The sequence below is a fragment of the Mastigoproctus giganteus genome, chromosome 4 (genome assembly GCF_048544385.1).
Source record: "Mastigoproctus giganteus isolate SK-2022 chromosome 4, ASM4854438v1, whole genome shotgun sequence".
NCBI lineage: Eukaryota > Metazoa > Arthropoda > Arachnida > Uropygi > Thelyphonidae > Mastigoproctus > Mastigoproctus giganteus.
The window spans coordinates 21,011,355-21,032,344 of record NC_143578.1 but is presented as its reverse complement, the minus strand read 5'-3'; the positions used below and the strand labels follow the sequence as shown (position 1 = coordinate 21,032,344).

The 20,990-nt window shown below is 38.4% G+C and overlaps 1 protein-coding gene across 1 annotated transcript in view; it reads right to left on the bottom strand.

Moving 5' to 3' along the window:
• Positions 1 to 20,737, bottom strand: part of LOC150086453 (cytochrome b-245 chaperone 1 homolog) — a 43,813-nt gene extending 23,076 nt beyond the window's left edge. The window contains exons 1-2 of the mRNA XM_090372171.1: positions 20,580 to 20,737; positions 10,389 to 10,430 (exon numbers count right to left, since the gene is read on the bottom strand). Of these exons, the coding sequence (XP_090228297.1) occupies positions 10,389 to 10,430; positions 20,580 to 20,667 (130 nt within the window). The 5' untranslated portion in view covers positions 20,668 to 20,737. The remainder of the gene's footprint in view (positions 1 to 10,388; positions 10,431 to 20,579) is intronic.
• Positions 20,738 to 20,990: the final 253 nt, after the last annotated feature.

Below are 20,990 nucleotides of genomic sequence, written 5' to 3'. Positions count from 1 at the left end.
GCAGACGATACAAAGGTAGGCAGGGTTGTCAAGGACACTACTGACACTCTGCTGCTGAAACAGGATCTGGAAAGGTTGAGCAGATGGGCTGAGAGGTGGCAAATGAAGTTTAACATTGACAAATGTAAAGTACTACACATGGGAAACAGCAACCCCAGAGCAACGTATCAACTCTGTGGTACTACACTGACAGTGGTAGAGAATGAAAGGGAACTGGGGTGGTTGTGCGGGCAGATATGAAGTTCTCTGAGCAGTGCAGACGGGCTGCAAGAGTAGCTCATGGTGTGTTGTCAATGATATATAGGAATTTTTCTAGCAGGGACAAGGAGGTGATTATTCCCTTGTATAAGGCAATGGTCAGGCCACACCTAGAGTACTGTATACAGGCCTGGAGGCCTCATTTCAAGAAGGATGTAGAGCTGCTGGAACGAGTACAGAGAAGGGCAACAAGATTAGTGAATGGAACAAAGGGGTGCTCTTACGAAGAAAGGCATAAGATTTGCAAATTACAGTGTCTGGAGACTAGGCACCAGCGAGGTGATCTGATAGAGGTGTATAAAGCATTGAATGGTTTGAGCATGCTCAATGCTGATGGGATTCTTCCTCTCGCTCAGAATAATCACCTGAGAGGGCATAAATTCAAATTGAGGAAAGACAGATGTCGGATAGACGTGCGGAAATTTGCCTTTAGCCAGCCGGTGGTTAGTTGTTGGAACAGACTTCCATCCCTTGTCGTGGAAGTTGATAGCCTAAATAAGTTTAAGGCTCAGCTGGACAGGTATTTTGAACAAACAGAGGGGGTGAAGTGGAAGTGTTTTTTTTTTTTTTTTTTTTGGCTGATGCTGCATAAGCTTGCTTTCTTGCATCAAATGCCTCTACTAATGCTAATGCTAAAAAAGGAATTTGATCCCAAGGAAAGGACAATCATACTTGACCAAACATGGATGTGACAAACTGACCAGCCACACAAGAAAAGGACAACCAAGATATTGAAACAAAGACCAGGACTGCAGCTGATCGCTGCCTAAGCCATATGGCAACCCAGGGTGGACACCTAGCCCACCCTGCTTCCAACCTCTATCACTGGCAAGGGAGGGTAACTTTTCGTCACCTCCCCCACCTGCCATCCAAATTCCCTCTGGTGTGGCATGGGCATGCCACACTGCCTAGCAGGGGTCATCTCTTCTATCGAGCCCTTACTTCTACCTCCCAGTCTTCAGCCTCACCTCCCTCCCACTATTATCTTTCATCTAGCATATAACCCCACACGTCAAAATTTTGCCTGATCTATTAGACCATTTAACACATCTCTCTAGCATTCAACCCCAACCAATGATTTCCTAACAGCAATCTCATTAAGCATTACTGTCAAACGCGTGAAATTGTTTTTTTTTTTTTTTTTAGGTCCTAGCCACTGAAATCCCAGGAAACTAGATGGCAGGGCCTGCCAGAGCAACTTTTTGTCATAATGGACACACCTGGCTAGCCTCCACATGGCGAGGTATGGGCAATATCAGGCCCCACTAGGGGCCTGGTGGCCAATAAGCAGGACAAACAATGGCACAACACAGCACAGACACAGTCCACACACTTTCAAGTGTCTGGCTTGACAGTGTACTCTTCAATATAGCGAACACATGTGGAGATGGGAGAAATCTCAAGTGCTGTCTGACACGAACATACCTTATGTCAGTGTAGTACCACACAGTTGATAAGTTACTCTGGGGTTACTACTTCCCATATGCAGTACTTTACATTTTTCAATGTTAAACTTCATTTGCCACCTCTCAGGCCAACTTTTCTAGATCCTGTTGCAGCAGCGTACTCTAGTGTCATTAACAACCCTGTCGACCTTCATATCGTCTAAAAACTTGGACATTAAGCCTGATATACCATCATCAATATCATTAATAAATACAGAAAACAACAATGGACACAAAACTGAACCCTGAGGAACTCCACTAATAACATTAGTCCACAAAGTGCAGTGTCCATTGATTACCACTCTGTCTTCTCCACTCAATCAACCCTTAGCATTAGCATTAGTAGAGGCATTTGATGCAAGAAAGCAAGCTTATGCAGCATCAGCCAAAAAAAAAAAAACCACTCCCACTTCACCCCTCTGTTCGTTCAAAATACCTGTCCAGCTGAGCCTTAAACTTATTTGGGCTATCAACTTCCACGACAAGGGATGGAAGTCTGTTCCACCAATCAACCACTCGCTGGCTAAAGGCAAATTTCCGCACGTCTATCCTACATCTGTCTTTCCTCAATTTGAATTTATGCCCTCTCAGGTGATTATTCTGAGCGAGAGGAAGAATCCCATCAGCATTGAGCATGCTCAAACCATTCAATGCTTTATACACCTCTATCAGATCACCTCGCTGGTGCCTAGTCTCCAGACACTGTAATTTGCAAATCTTAAGCCTTTCTTCGTAAGAGCACCCCTTTGTTCCATTCACTAATCTTGTTGCCCTTCTCTGTACTCGTTCCAGCAGCTCTACATCCTTCTTGAAATGAGGCCTCCAGGCCTGTATACAGTACTCTAGGTGTGGCCTGACCATTGCCTTATACAAGGGAATAATCACCTCCTTATCCCTGCTAGAAAAATTCCTATATATCATTGACAATACACCATGAGCTACTCTTGCAGCCCGTCTGCACTGCTCAGAGAACTTCATATCTGCCTGCACAACCACCCCCAGGTCCCTTTCATTCTCTATCACTGTCAGTGTAATACCACAGAGTTGATACGTTGCTCTGGGGTTGCTGTTTCCCATGTGTAGTACTTTACATTTGTCAATGTTAAACTTCATTTGCCACCTCTCAGCCCATCTGCTCAACCTTTCCAGATCCTGTTGCAGCAGCATAGTGTCAGTAGTGTCCTTGACAACCCTGCCTACCTTTGTATCGTCTGCAAACTTCGACATTAAGCTTGATATACCCTCATCAGTATCATTTATGAATACAGAAAACAATAATGGACCCAACACTGAGCCCTGAGGGACTCCACTAATAACATTAGTCCACGACGAGCAGTGTCCATTGATTACCACTCTCTGTCTTCTCCCCCTCAGCCACCCCTTTACCCACAGCATCAATTTGCCTCCAATGTTACACTGCTCCAATTTGTGCAGCAGTCTTCCATGTGCAACAGTATCAAAAGCCTTTCTAAGATCCAAGTATATAATATCAAAGTTATTCCCTGCATCCAGTTCCTTTGTGACTGCATCATAGTATCCAATCAAATTGGTCAGGCAAGACTTCCCCTTAACAAAACCATGCTGTGTCCGAGCTATAACTGAAGTCTTGTCTAAATGATCCTGCAGTGCTTCTTTAACCAGTGCCTCCATTAATTTTCCTGGAACAGAAGTTAAACTCACAGGTGCTTGTGTCAGCTTTTGATCCTCCTTTGTGAATTGGGGTCACATTTGCACATCTCCAGTCTATGGGTACCTCCCCTGAGTCCAAGGAAGCTGCTCTCATAATTATGGCTAAGGGTTTGCTTACTTCCTTTGCTGCCTCCTTTAATATAACTGGATAGATCCCATCCACCCCAGGTGCCTTTCTTGTGTTTATCTTCAACAATTTCTCCTCCACTTTACTCTCAGTTATTACAAGATTCTCTAGCTTACTGCTAGAGTTGAATACACCTCTGGCTTTCCCCTCGCTAAATAACTCCTCATGTGTGAATGTCGATGCAAAATATTCATTTAGTTTGTTAGCTACCTGAGCAGGATCATCAACAGTTGACCCATCGATATCAAGTGGACCAATCTGATTCATCCCCTTCCTTCTAGAGTTTACATAAGTAAAGAACTCTTTGCTGTTTTTCTTTGCATCCCTTGCCAAAGATTTCTCGTAATCTGCCTTCGCCTGCCTAACCTCCTTTGTAACTTGGTTACAGATCAACTTGTATCTATCATAGGCTTCTGTGTCATGTGTTAATTTGTATGTATCCCATGCATGTTTCTTCTCTGCCATATGCCTCATCAGTTCATCTGACATCCATTTAGGCCTAAACCTTGAACAATATTTCTTAGTTGGTATGTAAAGTCTAGTAGCTTCCAAGATAAGTTCTTTGAATGCTTCCCATTTTGCATTTACTCTTGGTAACATCATCAGTTGGTCCCACTGTATAGAATTTAAATACTGTCTCAGTCCATCGTAGTCGCCTTTACGAAAGCAATAACCCTTCCCTTTACCCCTAATGGTAGTTACCTCTTTGAGTAAATCCCACTTCAGCACACTGTGATCACTGCCACCTAGTGGTTCATTTATCGGCAGATTCTTAATGCATGAAGAATCACTGCTGATAATCAAATCAAGAGTATTCCTCCCTCTAGTTGCCTCCCGAACATGCTGATGTAGAAAACAATCATCCAATAAATCCACAAAAGCCTTGCTAGTGCGTGAGTGACCAGCCCACAAATTCCAGTCAATATCTGGGAAATTAAAATCCCCCATTATAAGACTCTCTGATTTACTCATTACCCTTTATTCATAGCAGCAATTTGCCTTCAATGCCATCAATTTGTGCAGCTGTCTTCTATGTGCAACAGTATCAAAAGCCTTTCTAAGATTCAAATATATGATATCAAAATTATTCTTTGCATAAAGTTCCTTTGTGACCACATCACAGTATCCAATCAAATTGATCAGACAAGACTTCCCCTTAACAAACCCATGCTGTGTCCAAGCTATAACTGAAGTCTTGTTTAGATGATCCTGCAGTGCTTCTTTAACCAGTGCCTCCGTTAATTTCCCTGGAACAGAAGTTAAACTAACAGGTCTGTAATTACTTGTGTTGCCCTTTGATCCTACTTTATGAATTCGGGTCACATTTGCTCATCTCAGACTCAGGGGAGTACCCATGGGTACTCCCCTGAGTCCAAGGAAGCTGTCATAATTATGGCTAAGGGTTTGCTTACTTCCTTTGCTGCCTCCTTTAATATATCTGGATATATCCCATCCACCCCAGGTGCCTTTCTTATGTTTATCTTCAACAATTCCTCCTCCACTTTGCTCTCAGTTATTACAAGATCATCTAGCTCACTGCCAGAGTTTATTCACACATGAGGAGTTATTCAGCCCCAGAATAACTCCTCATGTGTGAAAGTAGATGCAAAATACTCATTTAGTTTGTTAGCTACCTGAACAGGATCATCAACAGTTGAACCATCAATATCAAGTGGACCAATCTGATTCATCCCCTTCCTTCTAGAGTTTACATAAGTAAAGAACTCTTTGCTGTTTTTCTTTGCATCCTTTGCCAAAGATTTCTTGTAATCTGCCTTTGCGACTTGGTTAATCTTGGAAACCTAGTAGCTTCCAAGATTAATTCTTTGAATGCTTCTCATTTTGAATTTGCTGTTGGTAACATCATCAGTTGGTCCAACCGTATAGAATTTAAATACTGACTCAGACCACTGTAGTCACTTTTACAAAAGCAAAAACCCTTCCCTTTACCCCTGATAAGGGGTAAAGGGAAAGGTTTTGATCCCACTTTGAGTAAATCCCACTTCAGCACGCTGTGATCACTACCACCTAGTGGTTCCTTTATCTGCAGATTCTTAATGCATGTAGAATCACTACTGATAATCAAGAGTATTACTCCCTCTAGTTGTCTTCTGAACATGCTGCTGTAGAAAATAATCATCCAATAAATCCACAAAAGCCTTGCTAGTGTGTGAGTGACCAACCCACAAATTCCATCTGGGAAATTAAAATCCCCCGTTATAAGACACACTGATTTACTGGCCCACTCTTATTTCTCTATACAGTTGTTTATTATACTCATCAGAGTCATTAGGCCTATAACACATTCCTACTCTCAATCTTGCTTTCTCAATGCTTATGTCTCACCAAACTGACTCAACACTTCACTGTCCAGCCATGTCGACTAGCTGTTTTGGTTGTTTTTGTTTTGGTTTTTTTTAGGAGCATTAGCAACTAAGGCCATATTGCTCCAGGATATGCGGTGGTCATTCCTTAACCTTTCCGCATCCTCCGTATTTGGTGGTGACGGGCTCGAACCCCGGTCTAATCAAGAAGCGTGTGCTACGCACTGCTGCTCCTTCCCACCTGGCTACGGAGGCACCAATGTCGACTAGCTATACTTCCTTGGATTTTGTGTGTTTTTAACTAACAGCATAACCCCTCCTCCCTTCCTATTCTGTCTATCCTTCCTGTATACATTGTACTCCCCAAATTCCTGTTCTGCATTCCTTATATCTGTGTGACACCACGTCTCTGAGGCGTCTCCGTAGCCAGGTGGGAAGGAGCAGCAGTGCGTAGCTCACGTTTTTTGATTAGACCGGGGTTCGAGCCCATCACCACCAAATACAGAGGATGCGGAAAGATCAGGGAATGACCACCGCATATTCCCGGAGCAATATGGACTTAGTTGCTAATGCTCCTAAAAACCAAATAACAACAACAACCACGTCTCTGATATTCCAACATCTGCCTTTGATGTTTTGACCAACACTTCAAATTCATCAAATTTATTTACCAAACTCCTAGCATTGGTGTATACACACAAGTATACATGGGCCTGTTCCTATTCTTAGCTACACTAACACAATCCATGTATTTACTTGTTCCGCAATGACTCCCAGCAGTCTCTGGAATCCCCCTGCACCTTTTTTTTTTTTTTTTTTTTTTTTTGTTTTCTAGGCTACTGCTCATTCCAATAGAAGCAGTGCAAGAATCACTTTCACCTCTGCCAGCGGCTACTGTTAACCTTATAGTCCATGTATCCCCCCCCCCAAGCTAGTAGTTTTCTCAATCCACCTAACACTGCCTAGATAGCATCAGCAAATATTCTTGCCCCCTTTCCATTTAAGTGTATCCCATCCCTGCAGAAGCAGTCTCTCCTGTTAACAAGCACAGACCATGCTGAGAAAAATTCTACCCCTTCAGACTTGCACAATCTCTCCAGGGCCGAACTGATTGACAAGGCTCTCATCATATACTCCCTCCTATCATATCTGGGCAGAATTGCAGACACTTTCAAATTCAACCCTAACTCGTGGCTTTTTTTTTCAACATTGACCTCTACTTGTTAAGTAATTCCGCTGGTCTCCTACTCTTAATATCATTAGTGCCAATGTGTACAACAATATCTATATGTTGTACAACAATGTGTACAACAACATTTTGGTGCCCTTAAAAGATGATATCTGTTCTACAACGTCGTCAACTTTTGCCCCCTGGCAGACATACCCTGGTCCTGTTCCACCTATCCTTTTTGCACAATATGTTCCCTGTTTCCCTGACAATAGAGTTACCGACAACAACTAGTTCCTTTGGGACCAGAGCATTCTGCCTTGGGGGTTGCTGCTGTGTTGTGTGATGTTGAAGTGCAAGCTCTGGCGTTGATGTGGGCAGCTGAGAGTTTGATGGGCCCTCAATTTAAATCCTTAGAGGGTATCAACCCTGTCCTTCAAGCTCTCATAATCACCATAACAACACTGAATTGGCACCTGATTTCCTCACACTCCTTACATCGTGCACACACAGTCATTCCTCTTGGCAATATCACATCCCGTTCCACAAACATCAAACAAGCAGTATACTTCAAAAGGCTGTAATTCAGAGGGCGACTGCCCCCCTCAGTTCTCCCCTGAGCCACAGCACTCCCATTAGATTGAATCTTTTGCTTTGATGCTCTGGTCAGTCTGAGTCGTGATTTCGATTCAATTTCAAATAAAATTTCAATTTCAATACAAAAATATAACCCTAAACTTATATCCCAATATATTTATTTTATATATATATATATATATATATATATATATATAATTATATAATTGATAATACTATACTATACTATGCTAAGATTTCTAATACAGTGCTACGTGTTTCACTATCTAGTTAGACTTAATGATGTTCATGCTAACAATAGCAGGTGCGTAGGAGATTTATGGCACTGAAAAGTGGCTGTTAACGTTCAGAACTCTATTTATGTAGAAATCAAATTCAGGACAAATTTTGCAGTTGAGACTTGGGACACATCATATTGTATTCATTATTTGTACATCTTTATGCAAAATGTGCTTTTTACACAAACTTTTGTTTACTTTTCATTTATATACATTTACATTTCATTTACAATGTGAGGCATAATGCACTAACAGAGCGGTTCCCAAAATTTTATACCTTGTGCCCCCTCATAAAAGATTTGACACAAAAAAATATGTATATTAGGCAATGATATACAGGCAGTTCTGGCTTTACGAGTTCCCGGGTTTAAGAGTTTTTTCCCCCCCAAGTAAAAAAAAAAAAAAAAAAAAGGTAAAGTGCAGCCATTATCAACCCACTGCAGGATGAAAGCCTCCTCAACAATTCATGCTGAAGGAAATTAGCATTAGTAGAGGCATATGATGCAAGAAAGCAAGCTTATGCAGCATTAGCCAAAAAAAAAAAAAACCTTTCACTTCACCCCACCATTCGTTTGAAATACCTGTCCAGCTGAGCCTTAAATTTATTTAGGCTATCAACTTCCACAACAAGGGATGGAAGTCTATTCCACCAACCAACTACCCGCTGACTAAAGGCAAATTTCCACACATCTATCCTACATCTGTCTTTCCTCAATTTGAATTTATGCCCTCTCAGGTGTATTCTGAGCAAGAGGCAGTATCCCATCAGCATTGAGCATGCTCAAACCATTCAAGGCTTTGTGCACCTCTATCAGATCACCTCGCCGGTGCCTAGTCTCCAGACACTGTAATTTGCAAAACTTAAGCCTTTCTTCGTAAGAGCAACCCTTTGTTCCGTTCACTAACCTTGTTGATTAGAATTAGTCCTGTGCAGGTCCATTGTATTTGATGCACACCTACAGTAACTGCACTCAAATTCAACTCACATTGTTTATACCTACTACAATAAAAATAAAAAAACTTGACATATTAAGAAAATTTTTTTACACATCAACAATAATAAAAAAAGCAGGTATGGCAAGAATGAAACCAGCTACAGCTGCAAGATTTGGGGGGAAAAAACCTTTTTCTTTTTTTTTTCTCACCATTTCAACAACTGAAAGCCTTTTTTCATTGTCAGAAACCAGTTTTGGAAATTTCATTGTAATAATGTTGAGCCTCCACCTGACGAAATCCAAAATCTTAATGATTTTGGATTTTATCAAGTGGTGGCTCAACATTTTGATTACTATCTTCCACACCAAATAAATCATCTGCCTCCCTCTGTTTTTGTTTTTTTGAACCTTTTAATTCTAGTTATTCAGTATCGGATGGCAATGAATTGCTTATGAAAACTGGAACTGCATCTTGCTCACATTGCAGATACCCAACCTAATGCAAATACTGTTAAATTAACATTTTGAAAACAACCATTTCTCCAAACTGTGCCATAATCACAACAATTGCAGAATAAAAATAAATGAATCTTAATGGTTTCTGGATGAGTAACTATGGAAAAAGGCAAACATTCTGCATTAAAAAAAAAACTCACTATTCCACTCATATCTCCAAATATTGATGTTAAACTCTGTTGTAGCAACTTTAAATGTAATTTGTTCAAGTAATCTATAATAATGCAGCTCACAGATAAACTTTATGAGATTCTGTCTTCTATTACTTCCTAAGATTTTATATTTGTATCCCCTGGTTTTTGTCTCACTTACTAAAGAAAATGTACCTCTTTCATTCATTTTACTCATTCCTGTCATGACCTTATATACCTTTAGCATTAACAGTGGCAAATGATGTAAGAAAGTAAGCTTATACAGCATCAGTCAAAAAACAAAAAAAAAAAAAAAAAAACATTTTTTCCCTCTAGAAAAAATTAAATGACTTCATTCTCCCTAGTTACAAAGGTCCAATAAATCACTGATAGAACACTAGGTAGCTTTCCAGCCATTGTTGATTAGTGTAGTATTTGAAGAAAAAAGAAATGAAAGCATCAGTAACAAGCTGTAACTCAACAGAATTTATTCTGCAATCAGAATATCATAAGCTCCTAAGCAACACAACTGTACTGTTTACTGCAACCCCAATCAAATTTATGTCAAAAAAAGTAGCTATTTGCAAGGATACTTTTGAAGTTGTACTGCCAAGGATTGTACTCCTAGTCCTAAACAATCAACTTGTGTCTAGCTGTGCAACTAATGTAAATACCATGATGAATAGCATTCATTGCCAACAGATGGTGATATTTATCTGAGGAGCTTGATCTAAAATTCAAGTTTTTGCATTAAAGCTTTAAATGTTTAAAGGTATACCAAAGTTTACATAAAACAGTAATTAAGAATGCAATTAAATATTTTTTAATTAAACTACCCAGTGTATAATTAAACAAATTCCTAATGATTAATAACTATTACCAATCACAAAAGGAATTCCTATCAAAAATCTTTTACATACCTGTCCCATACCATGCAGCTCCTAGTCCTAATGAGAGTATTCCTGAAAGAGCAACATATTAACTTATGTTGTTACTTTTTTACTATAACCACAATAATGCTGACAATTTCTTGAAACTGCAAAATAGTTTAACATAGAATACGAATCACACATACTCGGGAACAGTTAAACTGTATATTCATGTAAAGTGACCATTAGACAGCAGTCATCACAGTGTATGGGATTTATTTAAAGAAATAACTACTGTCAAAGGTAAAGGGATGGGATTTTGTTTTTGTAAAGGCGATTATTAACAAGCTCAGAAATCTTAAAATTTTTCTCAGTGGACCAACTGATGTTAAAAGATGCAAATTACAAATATGAAGGGCGCTTCCGTAGCCAGGTGGGAAAGAGCAGCAGTGCGTAGCACACACTTCTTGATTAGACCGGGGTTCGAGCCCATCACCACCAAATACGGAGGATGCGGAAAGGTCAGGGAATGACCACCGCATATCCCGGAGCAATATGGCCTTAGTTGCTAATGCTCCTAAAAACCAAATAACTACAACAACAACAAACAAATACAAAGTGATCAGAGAAGTAATCAGAGGCTAACATGCCTTTTTATATCAAGAGATACTGTTCAAGATTTAGACCCTAAATAAATGCCAAATGAGGCGATGAATTTCAGTCTCTTCTGTTATTGGGTTTCAGGTGCATCAGTAACTAATACCATATTACTGTACAAATGTGTGTGTTCATGAGATGATCTGAATGTTATACAGGCTGAAAAACCCAGAATAACTGAGAGGGAAAAAAACTGGCTAATTACAGCCCTGAATGAAGAGGATTTCAGAAATTTCTCCAGTTGTTGAGAGGAATTGAATGCAGACCTCTCCAAATGAATGTCAAGTGGTGAAATTACTATTTTGGAGGATGAGTTTCCTGGCAGAAAAGAAAAATGCATGGGATGATTATAAATTATCAGAGAAGGCAGAATCCTACAATATGAAAAATTAGTCTGTAATCAAATTATTCAGAGGGATTAAGCAAGCTAACGTAGATTATGAAAACCTTTGACTAAGAGTCCAGAGAAAAATAACAAGGAATTCCTTGTGTATGTTAAGAAAGGAAGAAAGAGAAGAACATATTGAATACACTGGTCCACTGGATATGAATAGCATAACTACTGGTAATCCTATACCAGTAGTTACACATCTACATTCATGCATGAAAGAATTTCTGTGATGGGAAAGTATACCGAATTATAACTAGAACTAAATGATTTTGTGATAACCGAGAAGCAAGTGAAAGAGAATTGTTAAAGATAAAAGTAAATAAAGTGCTTAAGGCTGATGTAGTCTATCCAATTATATTTAAAAGCAGCAGCAAAAGAGGTAAGCAAACCTTTCGACATAATTATGACAGCATCCGTAGATTCAGTGAAGGTCCTTACAAGATTAGGAGAGATATTTGGGTATATGCAAATATCTCTCCTATTCTCATCCAGGGGATATAATGGAGTTACTGGTTAAAGCAGTAATGTGGGATCAACTTGATAGGAATGCAGTTTAACAGCACATGGAGCATTTATTTGTTAAGGGGAGATCTCTTACCAATCTGATTAGCTACAATGGTGCAGTAACAAAAGAAATGGATGGCAAAAAATTTTGACATAGCACACAGCTTTCAGTAAAGCATTTGATGCTGTTCCACATGAAAGACTGCTATAGCAAATTGTAGCTGTGTAGCATTAGGAACAACTTCCTGCTGTAGTTAAAGAGATTGTTCAATGGCAGAAGGTGGTTATTAATAGGCACCATTCTTTTTAGACTAATGTTATTAATGGAGTCTCTCAGGGTTCATTGCTGGGTCCCTTATTGTTTTCAATATTTGCTAGGAGTATTGAACAATGGCATATCAAAGTTTAATGTCTAAGTTTGCTGATGACATGAATCAAGATATGTTACTGAATTAAGACCTAGAGAAATTAGGCAAATGGGCTGAGATGTGGCAATTGAAGTTTAACATTGATAAGTGCAAAGTGCTGCATTGGGGTAGCAGTAATCCCAAAATAATATACCAATTAAGGAGCATCCCACTCAAGTGGTGGAAATAAAATAAAACCTACAGGTAGTTTGTAAAGCCTAACATGAAGCTCTCTAAGCAATGAACACAGGCATCTAGGACAGCTGATGGAGTTCTGTCAATAATATATCAGAATTTAGCCAGCAGGGACAAGAAGATGATTATTCTTTTGTTAAGCTGTACTAGGGCTTACAATACCGAGATTCCGGGATCCCGGTCATTTTTTTCCAGTGTTCAAATCCCAGTATTGATACAAAAATACCGGTTTTTTTAGTATTAATTTAAAAAAATAATTATTCATGATTTATTCACATGAAGGTTATAAAATCGACAACAATAAATCATTAATACTGCTGAATTTGCAAATGAGGGATTGTTATACACAGTACAAATGTAACGGAAACCTGAAAATGTCATGAAATTGTAAGACATAAAATATTACAAATATATTTCTCTTAGTAAGTATACTGTGTGGAAGTAAATTAAGGAATAACGAAATAAGGAATAAACTTAAGGAATAACAAAAACATCATTATGGAAATATTTCCATTAGTGGCAGTAGGCCTGGTAGTGCAATTAAGGAATATGGTGAACAGTGATATGGCAGGTGCGGAAGGGTTAAAGTTAAAAGCTTCTGAACAATAGTTTAATCTCTCTATTACACCACTACTTGAGAATGTGACATTTAGTGCATTTTGGGAAAGGGTGTCAGTATGGAGCAGTTCAAAGATATTGTGAACAGGTGATTTTGAGGTAAAAGATTAGTGTTTCGTTGTGTGGGAAAAATATTCTGTGTTTCCCACCAAAGGAAGAAGAGCGAGTTTAATGAATAACACCATGATTGGATCAGGTTTAAATTAGATAGGAGGAGATATGTAAATGCATGCAAACCCCTCTGGGGTTTGCACATAAGCTTGCATATAAAAATGTAGTACAAGGGTTGATTGCAATCAATTCAATAAATAAATAAGGTGCTCGTGCCAAAAGAGGGGTTTGTGGTTGTTGTTCAGATGGATTGCAGACTTCCAGTGGTAGTTCTGGGAGTGTCAAGCTATATAGTGAAGGGTTCTGCCGGGCATGTTCCTGTGCTAGAAGTTAATCCAGAAGTTGAATAACAAGCCAGTCAAATAGTGCCCTGGCTTCTACTACTGCTGTGGTAATTTCCTTCAGTATTAAAAAAAAACTGTTCTCGAAATCCTTAAATAAGACAGTACTGGAAGAGCTATACAGCAGAGATGCAGAGTTCAACTAAGAAGAGAAAGAGACATCACCATACTCCGTGAAAGGAACCCACACAAAGGAATCCAACCGTGAAAGAGAAGGAAGGTAAGTCCTCTGAACTGTGTTGGTTTGGAAATGGTACTTAGATAAAGTGGGAGATTATTTTAGAGTAAGGTTGAAGTTGAAGAAACACGAGAAATAAGGAAATGTTTAGTATTGAGTTGGTTTATTGGTTGAAGTTGTAAAGAAAATTGATATTGCTAAATTAAGAGAGGTTACATGGAATTGTTAGCATTAACGATTTATGGACTTATGGATTGCTTTTGTGAAGAGAATTAATATTGGTGATTAAGAGAAATATGAGGAAGTGATTAAGATTGAATTAGTTTAGTTTAGTGTTTGAAGCTATAGAGAGAGTTGAGATTGTTAATTGAGAGAAATTTTATAAATGATAGCATGTATTAACAGATTAAATGAGAAAAATGACTAGATTAGATGTAAATGAACACCAGTTATGTATTGTAAGTAGATTTTTATGATAATTTACTTTTGTTTTATATTTGTGTCACTGCTCTTGAGAAACTGATAGCTCACATATAATATATATGCTTGTGTGTGTGGGGAGGGGAGGGGGAATATCCCTCAGCTCCTGGAAATTCTCATTTTTTAACGCAGTCAGGTAGCTTGTGGGGCTTAGTGCTTAAGGGGAGCTGCTGTACGAAAAGATTTCATAACAATGGCCACTGACGGCAATACAAAGATACAGGGAAATAAAAATTAATAAATAAATAAATAATCCCCCCACAACTTAGATTTGGTTTCCCTTTCTTTCGTTAATACAGATATAGTGCAATAAAAAGTTGAAAAGGAAATATTTTTTATTTTTGATAAAAAGGAAATTAGATTTTTTGAAGATGAGGGAATAAGGGGGGGGGGGGTTAAACTGCAACTTGTCTACAACTATCTCAGTACAAAGCACCAATCAGCACAGAATCCAAAAGGACGTTTTCTGCTGGTAATTAAATATGTACCCAAATTAGATCCAGCTTAAACACTATTGAGTTTCTTAAGAGCTCACTTTATTCGGACAGGTTGTGTGAATGCATATTTTTTTGTTTTTAGAATAACTGTATGTTTAATAATTTTTGCTAGAATATTTATTATTGTAATAAAAGTTTGATTTAAAACGTGAATTCAAGTAATTACTTGTTTTTTCCTTACTTTATTGCACGTAATTGTCATCAAAATTTATTGCGAAAAATGTTTTTTTTGGAATACCAGTATCCCGGTTTCATAAATTAAAAATACCGAAATACTGGTATTAAGATTTTGACCGGTATTGTGAGCCCTAGGCTGTACCTTGGATACTGCATACAGGTTCAGAGAAAAGCAACAAGATAAGTCAAGGACACAAAAGGGTACTCTTACCAAGAAAGACTTCAGTTTTGTATATTGCAGTGCTTGGAAACCAGACATCTGTGAAGAGACCTGATTAAGTTTTTTTGGTAGTTGTTGGCGCACAGGCTTCTGTGGCCATAATGCACCTCCCAAGGTTTTTGCAGTACTTTGATCCAAGCCCGAGGCGGGAATCGAACCCGTGACCTTTGGGTTGCCAGGCAGGCACTTTACCCACCCGACTAGCCCGGTCGGCACCTGATTAAGTGTTTATGGCTTTAAATGGACTGAATAAACTGAAATGTCAATGGTGTGCTTACTTTTTTTTGGATAACACACATAAGGGGCCATTAATTTAAATTATTTATTATTATTAATATCCATATGATGAAAGGAAGCCTGAGGCTTATACTGCATCAGGAAAAAAAAAAGTTCCCGAGTAACCCTGAGAGTTTTTTTTTTTTTTTTTTTTTGGTAGTTGTTGGCGCATTGGCTTCTGTGGCCATAGTGCACCTCCCAAAGTTTTTGCAGTACTTTGATCCAAGCCCGAGCCGGGATTCGAACCCGCGACCTTTGGGTTGCCAGGCAGGCACTTTACCCACCTGGCTAGCCCGGTCGGCTTACCCTGAGAGAGAGAGAGAGAGAGTGTCAAAAGTAGAAGGGAATCACCAAGAAAGAGAAGAATGATGATATCCAGTTCAGGACCCTGGGTGTGCCAAGCCCATACTCACCAGATGTGAGCCCCCGGGGTTGTTGAAAAGGTTGGTTACAGAACATTTATGTGTGTAATTTGCTGTCAACCAGAGTAATTGATTGTTGTAACATATTTCCATTTGATATCATGAAAATGGATAGTTTGAATAAATGTAAGGAAGGATTAGATAAATTATTAGTAGGGATACAAACATGTGGATGGTTTTGTTTTTTTTGCTGATGCTATACAGTATACCTTCCTGCATCATTTTCCAATACTAATACTAAAGTGCCAGTAAGTTATTAACTGCCTTTATAAAAATTTTCATAACTTGCCTCTGAAATAATATAGGGTTGCAGAGTTATATTTCAATTCAGTAGTTGAAATCAAATAAAAATCCTATTCTACACTCAGTGAAACTATCATACCACCAGATGGACCACCATAACCATGGTATGTCAAAGGGGCCCCCCAGCAGTTAGTATACTATGGTTTTTAATGAGTATAGGAGAGTCACAAATCTTGCTGGGAGGAACCAGAATTTACAGTTTACTAGCTATATGGCATTTGTCTATAGGTTGAACACATTGGTAGTTGAACACTCTGCCCTTGGTCTTTAGTGAGAGGAAAGACCTCACCGCAATTGAAATTAAATGCAGTATAATATAGGATTTCATTTAATCACCTCTGAAATCATTGCAGTTTACAGGACTTTGTAGGTTGTTCCACAATTAACATTATACTGATTGTTAGAATGAGGCTCCTGTATGCCTCATTCTAGTGACATAAATAATATAATAGCATTATTTACATAAAGTCAAAGAAAAGGAAACACTGGTAACTAGGCTTATTTTCACCACATATCGACCCCCCCCATGTGCAGATCCTCTTCAATAGATGTTAAATTTAAGATGTCACTTCTGCTAAAACTGTATTACGTATTCACTTAATACAAGTTTTTTAAATAACTAATAAAGTGATACTAATTACAAGCTGCTTAATTTTTCAACTCTCCTCTGAAACCTCTGCAGTTTAAAAACTGTAATGTGTGACAAATAAAAACCGAAAAAAAAAAAAAAATTCCCTGTATTTGAAAAAGTGAACATTTATGATTTACAAAATTAAATACTATTATATCACCTTAAAGGAATAGTTTCTCATAAATGAGGAACATTTCAATTTTTTAATTGTCACACATCAAATATTTAAAACACTATTTACATAATTTACACAATGGATAGAACATCCAGTCAGTGAAATGGTCTATAAGCTTGCTTCCTTTCATCACATGCCACTACTAATACTAATACTAACATATATGAGGAAAAGAATAGGAGAAAGAGCTGAACCTTGGAGTAGCACCAGCATTAGTGAAAAGGTAGAGCTATCTACTATTACCCACAACAGGAGGTCAGAAAGAAAACTGAATGCCCAATTGCAAAAAACAGTCAGTAAACTATAAGATGGAAGCTAAATATAGTCAATGGCCACAGAAATGTCAAGAGCAACTGTTTAAGTTTCAAACTTTTCTGTCAAATTTGTCCAAAGATCAGTGATATTATTATTATTATTATTATTAGCTATATGGTGCAAAGAAGCCTGAGGCTTATGCTGCACCAGCCAAAAAAAAAATTCCCAAGTTACCCGAAGGGGGGGAAGAGAGAGAGAGTCAAAAGGGAATCACAAAGAAAGAGAAGAATGACGATATCCAGCTCAGGACCCTGGGTGTGCCAAGCCCATACTCAACAGATGTGAGCCCCTGGAGTTATCAGCCAATGTGTCACCAGTAGATTAACACTGATGATATCCATATTGGATTCCATCAGTGTCAATCCAATTTTTTGGAAAATGTAGCAGTAAGTGCAGTAGAGAAGTAATTGTATGGGAGGGAGCTGTAACTCTTTTTAGGAACTGGCAGTATATGAGCAATTTCCAAGCAGAAGGAAAAGCACTAGTGAAATAATAAAGCATAAAAATCCTGTGCACCCATTCTGTCACCTTTTTAGGTGACAGAATGGGTGCACAGGATTTGAGAACAATTTGAGAAATGCAATAATGAATTGGAGCTTTCTTGGCATCAAATTTTTTCAGAATCTTTTAATAACCTTCTGTTAGAAGAGCACAGGAATCATTGAGTTAGCTTGGAAGGGAAAAGAGGTGGTTTACCAAGATCATCAATACAAGTTGTAAGTAGGTTGTAACAGAGGTAGAATTATAGATGGATAGAAGTTGTAGCAATTAGATTTAGCAAAAGATTGGAAGCTTGAATGGTTGGACTAGAGGCAAGCTTGTTAAAAATCAAGTTTGGGCTGATTAATAACTGCTTTACAGTTGTTGGGGGCTTTAGTATAGGCTGAAAGTGATGCTACATTCTTATATTGAATGGTCTTAGCATATTTATCGAAAAACCAAAATTTTATATAAAGGAAGAAATTTTGGGATGGAAGGCAGAATAAAGGATTTCACTGGTACAATCTCAGCAAATATTGAGATTAGAAGATTTAAAACTGTAACCTAAGCAAGGAAAAGAAGAATATAAATCACATAGCAGTTCATCATTGAGATTGGAACTGAGATTACATATATTTGTGAAATGAATTAGGAAGTTTTTGGGAGGTTTAGATGTTTCTGAAGATAAGTTTGCTATATTAGTTTTACTATTCATGTTGCATTCAGCAACATAAATAGTCAAATTAATTTTGTTTTATGTAACTCAAACTAACTTATAAAATACAAATAAGGCAGGGGGGGTAAACATGCATGAATTAATAAAATTTTTGGATATGGTACACAAAGCAAGAATATACCCAGCTTGACATAACATGGCCTGGACAATGCTATGTTATGACAAACATACACACTATACAGACTCCCTCCTGTCTAGTGGACAAAAAAAAAAATTCAAATTATTATTTTAGTGCCACCTGTAATCTCTTACATATACCCATATACGTATTATAACTGTAATTTGCGTGTGTTCTCTGGTCAATTTGCCTGTTTTGCTGGTAAAAAAAAAACCCCGTTTCTGGGGCGAAAAACCTTGCTATCTACGCCTGAGACCAACTAACTCAGCCACGGAGTGAAAAAAGCCCACTAAAGGTCCTCGCGTCATCGACGGGATTTGAACCTGGGCCTTTTCAATCCGGTGTGGGGAGGACAGTGATGATACCACCGTGCTACCCGCGCAGGCTGTCTAGTGGACAGAGCAAAGGCAGCAAAATTATACACTAGCTGATCTGGATAAATATCCCCAGGGGCTCACATCTGGTGAGTATGGGCTTGGCACACCCAGGGTCCTGAGCTGGATATCATTCTTCTTTCTTGGCGATTCTTTTGTATTTCTGACACTCACTTACTCACTCTCACGGGTAACTCAGAATTTTTTTTTTTTTGGCTGGTGCAACAAAAGCCTCAGGCTTCCTTGCACCATATGGCTAAGAATAACCCCTAGAATTACAAATATGTTCCATTCAGTGGGCTATTTAGCAGCCAGCCTGCATAAGCACTTTAGAGCTGTACTCTCAGAATTTCAGGAATAATTTTTTTTTTTTTTTTGGTAGTTGTTGGCGCATAGGCTTCTGTGGCCATAATGCACCTCCCAAGGTTTTTGCAGTACTTTGATCCAAGCCCGAGGCAGGAATCAAACCCGCGACCTTTGGGTTGCCAGGCAGGCACTTTACCCACCCGGCTAGCCCGGTGAGCCTCAGGAATAATGGATCTTACTATGATTTTCACTTTAGAGTTTCCAGTAAGCAAAGTGGTGGTATTGCACCAGATGATCACATATCTCTGTGGGGTCCAAACTGATTGACAAGACTCTCATTATGAACTCCCTCCTATCACATTTGGGAAAAATTTAGACACTTTCAAATTTAATCCTAACTCACTGCTTTGTTTGCCCTATAGTTGTTAAGTAAATCCTCAGATCATTCATTAACATCATTAGTACCAATATGTACAACAACAATATCATCTTTTTCACAATTGGACATATCTTTTCTGCATCATTAAATTTTTCCCTTAGTCTTATTCCATCTTTATCTACATCTGGTGATAATTTATTTCAATATATTTCCTGTTTCCCTGACAATAACTACTTCCTATGGGGCCTGTGCTTTCAGCCTCTATTTCCTGTATTGCCTGATGCAAGAGTGCAAGCTCAAGCTCAAAAAAAAAAATGGGGGGGGGGGGAGAGGCCCATAAGGAATTTGAACTTGGGACCTCTTGCAACCAAAGCATGAATTATACCTCTAGATCCTTTGTACTGTTCCTGTTATCTGGTACAATAATACTGTCATATTTAGAAGAACAATCAGTTCTTCTAGGTGTGACAGTTTTGAATAATCACTAAGACATCTCTGGCCATGAGCGATTAACTGAGATGGGTACAACTAGAGACTACATTACCAGCATTCGCTTCCTTTCTAAGCAGTCAGAGTGCTGTGGTTTGAACTGATCAAATGAAAAGATTAAAGAGAATTTTGATGGCACTTATAAAAGACGTGCTATAGTTTATACGTGTTTAATAGGAAAGGCGAAAATTATTATCCCTAGCAATCGGGCTAATTCACCCTAAGAGGTTGAGTCGGCGGGCACTGTTTTTCTTGTACCAGGCTACTCGTTTGTGTTTATGATACTGACACCGGAGCTGAAAGCAGTCCGCACCTATCTAAACTTACCTGCTAGTAAAATCTGTTACATTTTGAATAGTACCTCTTAATGGGGATAAAATGAAGTCCTACTACAATTTAACAGGCAAACATCAGGTTTTGAACACAATTCAACAATTTCATACAGTTTCAAATAGTCCTTACCAATAACAAGGCTCCAGGATCGAATACCTGGTTCTTTTGTGATTTTCAATTTATCTTCGGATATCAAAGTAACACTTAAAAAACCCATAGCACTCCCACTTGTGCGCTACTATTGTAGGTATTTGAATAGTCACACCTGTCAACATGTCTAATAGTCAGAAACCAAATCACACTTGGAAGATATGCGCTTTATAATTACAGTAACAAGTAAACATTATTTTATTAAAGTAAAACCTGAGTGTAAAAATACCAGCATCAATAAAAAATATCTTTTAAGGCAAACGCTGCAAAATTAATATCTGAATCAGCTATTACAAATTTTACTGTCACTTTACACAAGTCATTCTATCACATGTAACAGAACTCATTTCCATCAATAGAGGGCGGTAAAAACTAACTGGAGAAATTTTA